Below are 13,174 nucleotides of genomic sequence, written 5' to 3' on the forward strand. Positions count from 1 at the left end.
TTGAACTTTACCTTCGTTTCAGGCCTTTTTAAAACTCCTGCGCACCCACACAGGTGTTTTCATTCACTCTGTCTGATTGGACGTCTCCTCAGGACTGTGTGGGGTTTATACGGAGCGTGATTTCCTGTTGGAAAGCTGTCAATATCAAGCAGCCCTGGTTCCACAAGTAAAAAGTCCCATTTAATATCCCATAGATGATGTTACATGACTGGAGCTCTGCTACAGCTGGGATCAATATAAAACTCTCCTGTTTCTGTTTCTTCGATGAAAACATTTATATTGTATAATTTGGAAGATGCTTTAATACCAGTTTAAGTTTATTTATTTGTATAGAACTTTTCATACAGTGGTTATAAGTCAAGATGCTGTACACGTAAGAAAAACATTAAACATAAGGAGACATTAAAGGTGCAATAAACATACTGAAGGCCAGTACATGGCTTTTAGAAGTGCTCAATCAGGTGTTTATTCTTTTCTAATTATAGGACAAGACATACACATTTACAACAAGAGTACATATACCCAACAAAAAAACAAAAAAACCCAACCCCCAAATTGGTCAAGAGCAACTTTATCCCAACGTGTACATAGTCACATCGGTTTAAGAGTCACTTTCTGCTGGTAAAGTTTTCCAGATTTGAGGCAAAACAATGAAGCATCAGAGGACAGTGACTCAAAACAGCCATGGTACGAATTCTCAAGTAGCTGATTAAGTACAAGTACAATGAGAAGTAGTGCAACAATCAACAAAAAAAAGCTGCGTAAAGTTGATTTTCTCTCTTCGCCCTGTAGTGTAGCCTGGCACCTTTTAAAGGTGTCTGTATTCTCCTTCAGCCTGTTAAAACTCCTCCACCTGCACCTTTCCCACAGAGGATAACAGGGGAGGCTGTGCGAAGCCATTTCTGTAACTTTACAAAACCGACAAGCCGACATTCACACCCGCCTCACACCGTGATTGGCTGGCTGTGCGGAAGTGAGAGAGGATTCTCTCTAGCTCTCCTATTTCTGTCACTTTTCATGCGAACGGCTTCCAGGAGAGACTGTCTGAAAATATATCCCCGTATTTCAACGATATCCCCCTCCTCCTCTCTCTGTGACGGTTGACTTTTCACTCCACCTTCAATTGAAGCCGGTTAGCACAGGCTATTTGATTTCCGACACGGTCGTTCAACACGTCGTAACAACCGGTCCTGAGCGACCGTAAATCGAGCTTAACTGTCAGCGATCAGCTGCGCCCAACTTCAACCTGAGCGGAGGTCCAATCAGCCTTAACTGAAAACACCTGTGATGGTGTGAAAGGAAATGACTGACTGCAACAGCTGATTTAAGCCCAATATGTCAAAGTGAAGTATTTTATATGTGATTCTTGAACATTTATTTCTGTTTATTTGACTGTTCTGAGTGAAATTAAACAGTTAAAGCCTGTAACTGCTGTAATATGATTCACCAAATATTGTCACATTAAGTATTTGCTCAGCAACGGTGCCTTATTTGATTTTGTCCTAACTGTTTGTTCTTGTTTGGAGTCAAATCCTAACTGATAATAATGTGTTTTCTTATTTCCTGAAACAGAGTTAAGTAAACATTTCTCATTTCTCTGGATTTAGCAGCTGAATAACACCGACTGTTGTCATGATTTTAACCGTTTTCTGATCCCTGTGCGATGCCTCCTGATGTCTTCTGTCATGACCTCCAACTCAACCTTTAATTCACAGAGAACGAAGCGGCGCTCGGTGAAAACGGGGACAAATCTGTGTCTGAACTCTCTGAACCAGAGATCAGCCACTGTGATGACGAGGTGCAACCCGGTACGCCTTCCTGCATGCCTCTCCTCACAAAGCTTGAATACCAAAGACCACTGTTAATACAACTTAACCCTCATTTAACCCTCAATTTGTGTTCAAAGTTCTCTCCTTTTACAAATAATTTTCCTTTGTTTCAGAGATATAATCGGAGAAATGTTCCTCTTGGTTTGTTGATTTTCTTCTACCTCACGGTTTTCATTATTTTCAGCCGTCCAACTCTAACACTTCTTGTTTTAAATATGGGTTTTTTTCTGCCTGTATGCTAATATATGCTGTAAACCTGCTCATTTGCCTGATATTTATAGCCCACTTGTCACAGCGAGGCACATGTAGCTGTGTCGTCACCACAAACAAAGTGTAATAAGAGCCGATTACCCGGGAACATGTAGAATGACCTCCTCATGAGCCACAGATCGCTGACTAACATGGAAAATAATGCCTCTCTGTGCTTGTAAAAGAATTAGCCACAGTAGCTCCACTCAAGTCTGGGTCAAGCATGCTTTGATCACAAGTATAGAGAGTGACAGCTTGTCCAAAGCATAGTGGGAGGGTTGAAAAAAGGCTCCTTGATCTGTTAAACAGCTCCTGAGTACATGAACATGAGAAATACCACAAGTGACCCGTCGCTGCAAACACGAGGTCGGGAGCTGTCATTCCAGCGCAGATTAAAGATGAATAAACTTGAGGAAAGTCTGTTAAATAAGGGTTTAAAGGGGTTTTAACAAATCCTATTTTCTGACTTACTGACATCTATTTGTCCAACAGCTGAAGTGTCTGCAGAGAAAGCTGCGTCTGAGCATTCAGAAATAGAGAGCGCCTCATGTGAAGATGAGGGGCAACTCGGTATGCCTCCTGCCTTCGAGCTCCCACCGCTTTGCAGCCGCTTGTGCATTTGTTTGTTTTGCCAGCATGTTTTAAAGGAATAGTTTGACATTTCGGGAAATGCACTTGTTTGCTTTCTTGCCGAGAGGTAGATGAGAAGATCGATACTCTCGCTCTCATGTTTGTATGGTGAATGTGTAACTGCAACAGCTTTGCATAAAGACTACAAACAAGGGGAAACAGCTAGGCTGGCTCTGTCCAAAGGTTAAAAAATCCACCTTCTCACATCTCTAAAGCTCACTAATTAAAGCTTCATTCAGACTGAAAACAGCCCTGCGTTTAAGCTATGCAAGGGGCTGCGTTGGTGGAGGCGTTTAACATGCTGGTGATGAAATACAAATGAAATACAATCCACATTATATCTCGTTTATTTAGTTTGTACACAAACTGAAGTGATCAAAACTCCACCAACACTTGTTGTATAAGAACAACTTTATTATGAGACCGACGCATTTCGGCGTGTAGCTGACCCTGATGAAGGAAGCTTTGACCTCTTTGGACTTCTTCCCTGCTCCATGCACCTTGGAAGTCGGTCAAGTTGTGCCAAAAATCCCATATCATCATATTTTTACACTTGTGTAAACTGTTTTTAAACAAACAAACATGATTATTGAGCTTTAGAGGTGCTGGGAGCCATGCTAGCTGTTTCTCCTTGTTTCCAGTCTATATGCTAAGCTAAGCTAACTGCTGCTGGATGTAGCTTCATGTTGAGCATCTAACTCTCTGCAAGAAAGCAAGTAAGTGCATTTCCCAAAATGTTGAAATTTTGCTTTAAGTTTTCAGACCAAAGTAGCCTGCTGCCTTCATGTATTTACTGCTTAATGACTCTCTTGCTTTTATTTCAGCGCCATGCTTTGGGATTCAGTGTGATTTTGGTTTGTTTTCCTCTTTGGCTTCATTCTTTTTTTTTTTCATGCTCGCTCTGACAGTTTACTCTCTGCTCCTTTCAGAACTGCAACATGATCATAAACAGACTTGAGAGGCAAACATCTCCCGTTTTTTTTTTTTTTTTAAACAAAAAGATGGTTACATCCTGGCTATTTCAGAATGAAAGCAATGTCCAAACCGCAGGCAGATTTAAGACTCCTGTGATCTGTTAAACAGATGCAGTGCTCCCAGTCGCGGGGAATGCCAGAATAATGTTAAAAACAGCTGAAGTACCACACTCAGCGCCAGTTTAAGTGTGGTACTGCTGCAACATGTCAGACTTAAATAAAAGCTGTGGCAACCTGATCACTTTGTGCGCTTGCATATTCATCCCTATGGTTTTTTTTGAATAATCTATTTTTGCTTTGGGCTTTCTCTCTGCGCTGACTGCAGACATGCTGTGTGTGGGCTTTGCATTGATTTCTTTGCGGTGCGCGAGTGTATTAATCAGTCACGAATGACAGAAACTCATTACTGACTTGCTGTCATGTCTTTTCCATGTGTCTCATCATGTTCAAACTGCAGCAGGAGGAGCAGCTTCAACAGGTAGGCTGTTATATGTTTTATTGATTGCACTTAGACTGTAATTATTATTATACTGCAGGAGTTAGACATCAATAGACTTTTAAGTGTAGGTGGTTAGAAAGTAGCCCAGAGGGGGAAAGAGCTGTTCTCTGTAATCTGATTTTTATAATATGTTTATTTATATTGGAGAGTCTGCAGTGTGCCCCCTGAATAATTATAGACTTTTACAGAGTTTAAAGGACCAGTGTGAAGGATTTAGTGGCATCTAGTGGTGAGACTGCAGATTGCAGCCACCTCAGTACCCCTCCCCCTTCCCCTCCACTTCCAAGCATGTAGGAGAACCTACTGTGGCCGCAAAACTCGCAAAAAACATGAAAGGTCCTCTCTAGAACCAGTGTTTGGTTTGTCTGTTCTGGGCTACTGTAGAAACGTGGCGGTGCAACATGGTGGGCTCTGTGGAAGAGGATCTACTCCATATGTAGATATAAAGGGCTCATTCTAAGGTAGCAAAAATACATCAATTTTTATTTTTAGGTGATCATACACTAATTAAAACATTCTTAATATTCTGTTTCTGCCAAGTCTGTTCCGCTGGCACTCAATTCTACACACTGCACCTTTAAATATAATTAGTTAATAGATTTGTCCAAAGTAATTATAAATTAATTAATTAAGTTTGCATTTAAAGGATGTAGTAATAAACTAAAAGAGAAAAATCTTTATGTTTACCAATCAGTAATTATTGTTGCTCTGTAACTGCTGGATGTGTAAATAAATAGCCAACTACTTCCTAACTTTGCTAATTTGCTGTATCAACTTAAACCTGCATTAACTGCTTTATTTTGTCCACTTGTTTTCAGCAGAAACAAGTTCTGAACACAACACTGATGTATCATCACATTTTAAGTTGATATGTTGAACTTGTTAGCAAACAGTTGCTTATTTACACATCCAGCAGTTACAGAGCAACATTATCATTCATTTGGAGTCCTGCTTGTGACCTCCTGGTGAATTTAAATCCAATATTCACTCTCGTTTAGCTCTGTTTTTGCTCTCTACCAACTCCTGAGGGAAATATCTGCCTGTTTAGCTGCTAAATGCTCCACTTTGTTCACCAGCTAGTCTACAGCTAACTGTGTCTGTTTGCTGTTTGCTGCTGAGCAGGTAGTGTACAGTGGCTTTTTACAGCTTTTTCTCTGAAAACGAAGCTATGAGAGCGCTGTTAGTGAACCAAAACAGTAAAGTTACAGATTGTAAAACCAAAAACAATAAACTGAAAGATGCAAAAGCTCTTGGAAACACATACACGACTCTTAGTGAATGCTAACATTAACACGTCTGTTGGATGTGTAAAATAGGCAAATCTTAGCTAACACGTTTGCAATAAGAATTTTAAAGTTCAATTATTGATTCATAAATTAAATACAGAATAAGTAAACAGAAGTATTAATTAACTAATTTAAATGTACACAAATGTGACTTTTGTTAATTGATTATCATTAAACACTGTTAAAGTACATATTTAATCTAGTGGCACACTCCAGACTCCACACTGTATACACACACGTTTTCAAATATTTTGCTTTATCATGAAAAACTAAGTTCAAAGATTATGTTTTTTTTTAAATATGGGGAATGCATTTTTTACAGTGTGAAAATCAGAACAGGAAGATTTAATATCACATTTCAATTACTTTTTTACAATGAAAATGCATAATTCAGCGGTCTGTCGTTCATTACGTTCACTGGAATGCATCATGTGCTGTCTGTCACCCCAGTGTGATGCATTATGTCCCATTTTCATCTCATTTTGTTTTAATGTGACTTCAGGTTGTTTTTCATATCACTTCTGAGTTCGTGGGTCTTGCGTTATCACCTTTTTATAGTTCTCTCATTTGTTTGGTGTTTTTCTGAAATACAAGAGTCTTTTATTTTCCTCATGGACATCAAGTGCCCAGTTTTGTTCACTTCTTCTTTCATTTTTCCTTTTCAATGGGGAGATGGAAAACAACTGCTATGAATGTCATCATTAATCTGCTTTCCAAACAAATTAGCAAAGCCTGATACTGGAGTCTGCAGTGAGTTTGCGGGCGACGGATCAAAGCCTGCTGTAGACGGAGCCGATGGGGCTGGCGTTGGCTTCATGGGAGTTTCCTGCTCCCCGGACCCCGGAAATGAGGCGGTTGGGGAGTGTGGGAAGAGGCTAAGTGACTCTTTATGGGCCTCTGAAGACCTCAGCTGTGGATCAGAGATTAGACGGGATGTGCCAACCAACAGGGGGAGCCCACAGTGGAGCGGAGCTGTGGATCCTCAGAGGGCCATCAGCCTCGATGCCTCTGGGTGCCTGACTGAAATGAGCAATCTGTCCGAGGTGTCTTTGGTCCGGAGTACGGCCTTGGAAGACCTGACATCCATCGAAGACAGACGCTCGTGGGTTAATAAGGGAGAGGAGGTCGTCTCTGAGCAAACACCAGATGAACTGACTGCTGATGGAGCGGCTTTTAAGTCCTGCAGTGACTCTGCAACCAAAAATATCTCCCCAGAAACTCAAGAACAGTCCCCTCGTACCCAAAACATGCCAGATTTTAGCTCTGCTTCTCATTCAGAAGATCCTCATCCAGCACATAGTGGTAGCAATGTTTCTGAGACGGATAGCCTTTTAACCAAAATGCCATCTGACACGGCCACTGAAAACGGCAGCAGTGACTCATCGTTACATAGGGGCAGCTATTCAAAGCCTGACATTTCTAATGACTCAGAGATGAGGAGCAGTGTGGCTCAGACCACCAGTACCGCTGAGCTCCAGAAAACAACCCGCCAAAGCTCTCCAGCCAGAAAGTCTTTGGTGCCGGTCGCTATTTTCAAAGGTCTGTTTGCTGTCATGTTCACCACTTCAGAACCAGTCCTCCTCAGTTAACTCCTTCCACTTCTTTGATTTACAAAGCAGCTTCTACTGTATGTTATGCAGCACTCTCCCTCCGAATTTTTTCCATGGACGTTATCTTTGACCTGAGGAGAAGCTTGTTGTCCTCCCTCCCCACTTTAGCTTTTTTGTGTTTTTTCATCCATCTGGCTCACTCTGCTGGTTATGCAGCCCTGAAAAGCCACTTTTCTGGTTTACCACAAGCACTATGTGTACATTATGTGTCACGACGCATGCTGCATCCCCCTAAATCACCGATTTCATTTCATTTCTTTGTGAATGTAAATAGTCACACACTTGGAAGCAAAAGTCTTACTTTGTTTCACTTGGAACGATATGAAGGAAATAAAAAAAAAAAAAAAAAACTGGATCAAACATCTTAAGTCTGCCTCTCTCTCCTCTCTGTAGCTCCAGCAAAGATGGATAACGGCTCTGCAGATAAGGTATGTGACCAAGAACATAGAAGATGTGTTGATCTTTTCTTTTAGACTGTTAAAGGATCATTCTAGTTTAAGGCGACTTGGGTCTTATTGTTGTAGTTTTGTCCATCATTTCTATAAATTACAAAGAACATCATACCCACCAAGTTTATTTCTGATGTCTGGAAATGTGGCGACATTGGAGCAAGAAACACAAACAGTCAGACTATCGGACAGATTAGCCAAACATGAGTGGAAGATCATTATCTAAGCTGTCTCTCCTGGTTCAACACAGTTTTCCAGTGCAATGATGGATGGTCCATTCAACCTCCAAATGAAGTGTTTGATATAATCTTGATAAACTGTTAACTTCATTGCAATCTGTCCGATCAACTGACTGCTCATATTTGGAGCTTGTCCTCAAAATGACAGTTAATGGTTTGTTCAAATGCCTAAAATAGTTTTACATTCACCCGACAAAGATCTCTATCAGCTGTCTGAATTATGACTCTTGTTTGTCAAGAGCAAAGAAAGAAATAGAGATTTTATTAGTGGTGCAAAATCTCTCCAGAGGAGTTTAGGGTGGATAGTTGAGTCAAAGAAACTGCTGTTTGCTTTCTGTTTCCAACCAACAATCAACATTGGTTTCTTTTCAGGATGGGCAATACCAAACTTTTTTAATTCAATATGATACTGAAACTTTTTGTTACAATTTTACCGACACAGATCATTTCTTAAATTACTTACTTGGTCGTGTTGCTGTCGTGTGGCACTTCTTTGTCACAAATAGTTCATCTTGCTCTATTTTTATCTACAGGTGAAAAGTAGCGACGCACCACGCTACGTTTCCGTTCTGCCATTCTGTCACAAGTTTGATGCGCGGCTGCGTCCTCAGTTCTAATGTCACATAGGTTTCCACCATCAGGGCTGTTTATTGGCACCAACATTTTACAAAAGTACTGAAAACATTTGGAGGTCATGCAGCCACCCACATTTTATATGTATATAATTTTATTATCAATATTTTTTTTAAAGGAATTGATACCAAATGAGTAGCTTGTGAGTATCGAAGTATCGATCTCGCAGTATTGATCCGCCCATCCCTAGTTTCTTTTATGAATGACCACAATCATTAGACAAAGTGATGTGAACTATGATATGTTGAACTTGTTCGTAAATTTCCACATCCAGCAGTTACGGAGCAACATTGTCATTCATTTGGAGTCGTGTTTTTGTCCACCTGGTGAATTTAAATCCAATATTCACTCTCTTCTAGCTCTGTTTTTTCTCTCTACCGACCCCTGAGGGAAATATGTGGCTCTTTAGCTGCTAAATGCTCCATTATGTTCACCAGCTAGTCCACAGCTAACTGTGTCTGTTTGCTGTTTGGTGCTGAGCAGGTAGTGTACAGTGGATTTTTAGAGCTTTTTCTCTGAAAACAGCTGCCTGCTGCGGCACAAAATGACAATCAGCTAAAAGATAATAAACTGCTCTGTAGAGCTGAGGGGTGATAATTCTCTGAGAGTTTGTCACTATGAGCGACCTATTTCTACACAAAAGAAGTGATTTTGTGATCATTGTTAATATAAAAATATTGATTACAGCCACATTAAGGTAGGTTGTGCCTACATCTAACCATCATATCAAAAAAATGCACATATTTGTCATTTTGGAGGATATTCTGACATTTATTTTGGAGGATTTGTTTCATGTTTCCTGCTGTCAGACTTCACATGTTCTCAGATCTCAGCAGTTATTTTGATGAGTACAATCTTATCTCAACAGACCCGGAATGATCCTTTAACATTATGTTCATGAAATGTTTCCTTCACATCATCTTTTATTTGTTTAATCGCTCCTCTGTTTTTATGTTCATTGTCATTAGAACTTTTGTTTTTTCGTTCATTTTTCTTCTTCATGAAAAAAAGACACAAACTGCCACCAAACCAACCTCTTCCCTTAAAAGACCATCAGTAGTCACCAAGGGCACCAAAACACACGCTTCCTCCCGAAACGGTCCCAGCTCGATCCCCATTAAAGCCAGCAGCACAGGGCCCAGGCAGCCCGGAGTAAGTACAGGACTGACCGGTCAGGGTTTCAGAAGGGATGGATGGATGCTCAGTTTCCTGGACTCTCCCTGATTTGTTTGAGAGATCACGGAAACATAACAGCTAAGGAGGTTTTTCAGACAATTTGAATGCACTCAAACCTGCACTGATTTCTTTCTTTTGTCGCCTACTTTAACAAAAACACTAATCAAAGCTTCATCCATTCATCACTGATAACTGTTTGACATTTGTTCTGCCAGACTAGATGTCCTCATAATGATTGGTGTGATTAGTGTATTCAAACATGTCTTGAAGTGCAAGTAGAGTAGAATAAAAGCACCTGCAGCTTTCCATGGAACAGTAAAAAGAACATTGTTGCTTTGCAGAGTCTTGCTGGTGCAAAGTCTCAAACCCCAGGAGCCAAAACTTCTGCCAGACCCGGAGCTCAACCAGGTATGAACCTGTTGTTACGACACGACTGTTTAAACTTCATTTAATTTCTACTTGTTTTCATTTATGTGAGTTTATAAGGAGTAAGATTTAAGATTTATTTATGATGTGTCATATTTTTGTGATACAGCTAGTGCCAAGAAACCTCCCACTCCAAAACATGAAAAAGGTAAAAAAATAGAAAAAAAAAAAAAAAAGAAGCACAAATCTGTAGAGATCAATTTCAGTGTCGCATGGCCACCAAACCACAGTCTGATCCTGTTTACTCTGGATCAGACTTGGTCAGCTTTTAGCCAGCAGAGCTCCTAGTTCGCTTTTATTTTTTATTATTGATTATTATTTCTTTATTATTTTCCTATCATCCATCACCTTTGATATGTTTAAATCTCTGATCCGTTGCCTCTCTGATTGCTTAAGATGAAAAGAGTGGACAGAGCAGCCCTGGTACCCCCAAATCTCCCTCTAGCCAAGCACTTTCTGCCAAGGCGGCGGCTGAGGCCAACAAAGTGAAGAAGATCGCTGTGGTGCGTTCCACACCCAAATCCCCAGGCTCCCTTAAGGGCCGCCCGCCGGCTCCTCTAGCTGCTCCGGCGGCCATGCCGGACCTGAAGAACGTCAGGTCCAAGATCGGCTCCACAGACAACATCAAACACCAGCCTGGTGGTGGAAAGGTAACGAGACTCTGACCACAGCTTTTACACTGAGAGCACCTCATACAGCACACAGTCCAAACCACGACTGCAGTTTGCAGATGGGAGTTTGAGATTCATTTATGCAAACGTATTTCAGGCAGAGCTCTGGAGGCAGAAATAATCTTATTGTTTGATTTAAATCTCAACTGGCAGATCAAGAGGTGCTCTGTTGTTTTTGTCAGAGCAGAAGCTGGATGTATGTCCCCTATAGACATACTTGTCATTCCAGACAGTCAGTCTCTCATTTCATGTGCAGTCCTGCACCACACAGTTGTTTTTATGTTTCCCTATTAAAGGCTTGTGATATTAGCTTTAGATATTAGCATTTGCAATCCTATAATATTGTCAGACTCATGATGGATAGTTTTTAAAAAAGGATGAAAATTGATGCCGCAGAACTACAGATATCATCTTTTTATTTCACACATTCTTCTTCCCTTTCAAAACCTGGTGCCTACATTAACCACAATACAACTCAACCGCTGACAAGTTGGAGATTGTGGAGTGTGATGCTAGTGGCTGTTAATTTAGCCCTTTTTGTTGTCCAAAAACTATCAATGAGTCACACCGCAGCACAGGGTAACATGTTGATTCATCATGAAGAGTTTGGGAATGGTAGTTTGTTAGAAAAGGCTCCAAAGAGTAAAAACAGCGATCACATTTCCACTCTCCAGAGAGTAGTTCCTTGTACAGCAGACACCATCTGCAGGAACGCGGTTCTGTTTACAGCTTCGCTAGCTTGTTGTGCTACATATCACAACCTCCTGACTTTGTACTGAAGTTCTTTGAGAAATTTTCAAGATCAAACACAGAACAAAGAACTACTCTCTGGAGACTGAAAATGTGATCGCTGTTATTAGTCTTTGGAGCCGTTTCTATGATCTTCTACATAATCTTCAGGTCAAGATCCTTCATTTCACTGTTGGTTTGGCTCTGCACATGAGATTTGTTGACAATATAAGAAAAATATAGAAAATCACCGGCCTTATCCTTTAAGTCAACTAACTAATCTCTAAATATTATTTCCCACTTCTCTCACCTCTTTTCTTTTTCGCTTGGCTTCAGTCTGACTCTGGTCAGTCAAAAAAACAAAAACAAATAATGTTGTGATTTGGCTCTGCTCAGTGAGATTTCAATCAACCAGAATATTTCTTGTTTCCAGAGAAATGTTTGTGGTCCTAAAACTCTCAATCTGTCTTGTGATCTTAAAAATACAATGTGCTTCCATGCCTCTGCGGAAGTATGTCAGTGTTTGTGTGCACTTGTTTTGTGGTTGAAGTGTGTATCGTCCATATTAGCATGAAAGACCCCATGAAACGAGCATCTTTAGCTTCTGTACTGTGACGTATTTCCCTGTGAAATCCCACTCCATATCGCTCTGTGAACTACTACGACCCACAAATGGTGAAATGCGGTTTTATATGACCGGTGTGGCCCAAACTCACATATGATTGGATGAACTTTTGTAATTGCTCCTGAGTGCAAGATCAGTCATCAAACATTTTAAACCACTGTACAGGAAGAGGAAAGATGTAAAAATACTCTGATACTAATTTTTTTTTAAAAAATATATACATATTTAGCATATAACAAGAGATAAATGAACAAGGTCACAGGATTAAAATGGGGAAAATTTATTTTTTATTTCATGGGGCCTTTAAGCACCTCAAGTCTTGCAGTAGGCTACAGTCATGCGTTGGGTGTTTTAAGGCTTAAATTGAGTTTCTTTTGTTGTGACATTTATGGACTGAAATGTATAATTTAATTTAAAAATTCTGTTCACTGCTGAGGACGGGAATCTCTTTATCTCACTGACATTTAAACAGCAGATCAAATAAACAGAAAAGAACATGAAAACTCTGAAATATAATCCAAAAATTCATTACAACAAGGCAAATGTTGTAATATTCCTCTCTGATTGTAATGATTCCCTTCCTGTATTTAGCCTCGTTGTTCTTCCTGGTCAATATTAGACTGAGGGAATAAGAACATATTCAGTTTCTTTCCTCAAACTGCATGCAGACACACAAAAGCACTGCAACACAACTCTGAACCAGTGCGATCTATTTCTCACAGGCTTCACAGCTCTTGTAATCAAACATTCATCTACACTTCAAATATCTAAAAGCTAACATTTTCATTTTTTCAGGTACAAATCTTTGATCAGAAGCTGGACTATAGTAATGCGCAGTCTAAGTGTGGCTCCAAAGGCAATATGAAACATGTACCCGGTGGCGGCAATGTGAGTAACTGAGGGATGAACTCAACACCAAGACTCTTGAGTATCTCTGCAGTTATGATCATCAAAACCAACTTTTGGTAAAAACAAAACAGAAAGTGCTCTCTTGTTTGTTCAAGGTTAAGAAGATGGACTTTAATGTCCGGTTTAAACAGATTAGTAAATTTGAGAATCTTTTCAGTCACTAATAAATTTAAATATCTCTTGAACTATTTAGTTCTTGCACTAAAAGCTCAATTATTAGACAAAAACCCACTGATTTAA

The 13,174-nt window shown here is 40.1% G+C and overlaps 1 protein-coding gene across 3 annotated transcripts in view; it reads left to right on the plus strand.

Annotated features, from left to right (window-relative positions):
* mapta (microtubule-associated protein tau a) overlaps nucleotides 1–13,174 on the plus strand; it is a 34,895-nt gene that overhangs the window by 12,794 nt on the left and 8,927 nt on the right. For all 3 annotated transcript variants that reach the window (XM_042397175.1, XM_042397177.1, XM_042397176.1), the window contains 10 exons: nucleotides 1,716–1,808; nucleotides 2,571–2,648; nucleotides 4,140–4,160; nucleotides 6,194–7,006; nucleotides 7,471–7,505; nucleotides 9,410–9,550; nucleotides 9,916–9,982; nucleotides 10,110–10,148; nucleotides 10,397–10,650; nucleotides 12,821–12,913. In XM_042397175.1, coding sequence (XP_042253109.1) covers nucleotides 1,716–1,808; nucleotides 2,571–2,648; nucleotides 4,140–4,160; nucleotides 6,194–7,006; nucleotides 7,471–7,505; nucleotides 9,410–9,550; nucleotides 9,916–9,982; nucleotides 10,110–10,148; nucleotides 10,397–10,650; nucleotides 12,821–12,913 — 1,634 coding nt within the window. The remainder of the gene's footprint in view (nucleotides 1–1,715; nucleotides 1,809–2,570; nucleotides 2,649–4,139; nucleotides 4,161–6,193; nucleotides 7,007–7,470; nucleotides 7,506–9,409; nucleotides 9,551–9,915; nucleotides 9,983–10,109; nucleotides 10,149–10,396; nucleotides 10,651–12,820; nucleotides 12,914–13,174) is intronic.

This window comes from Thunnus maccoyii, chromosome 20 (assembly GCF_910596095.1).
Source record: "Thunnus maccoyii chromosome 20, fThuMac1.1, whole genome shotgun sequence".
In the NCBI taxonomy this organism is placed as follows: Eukaryota; Metazoa; Chordata; class Actinopteri; order Scombriformes; family Scombridae; genus Thunnus; species Thunnus maccoyii.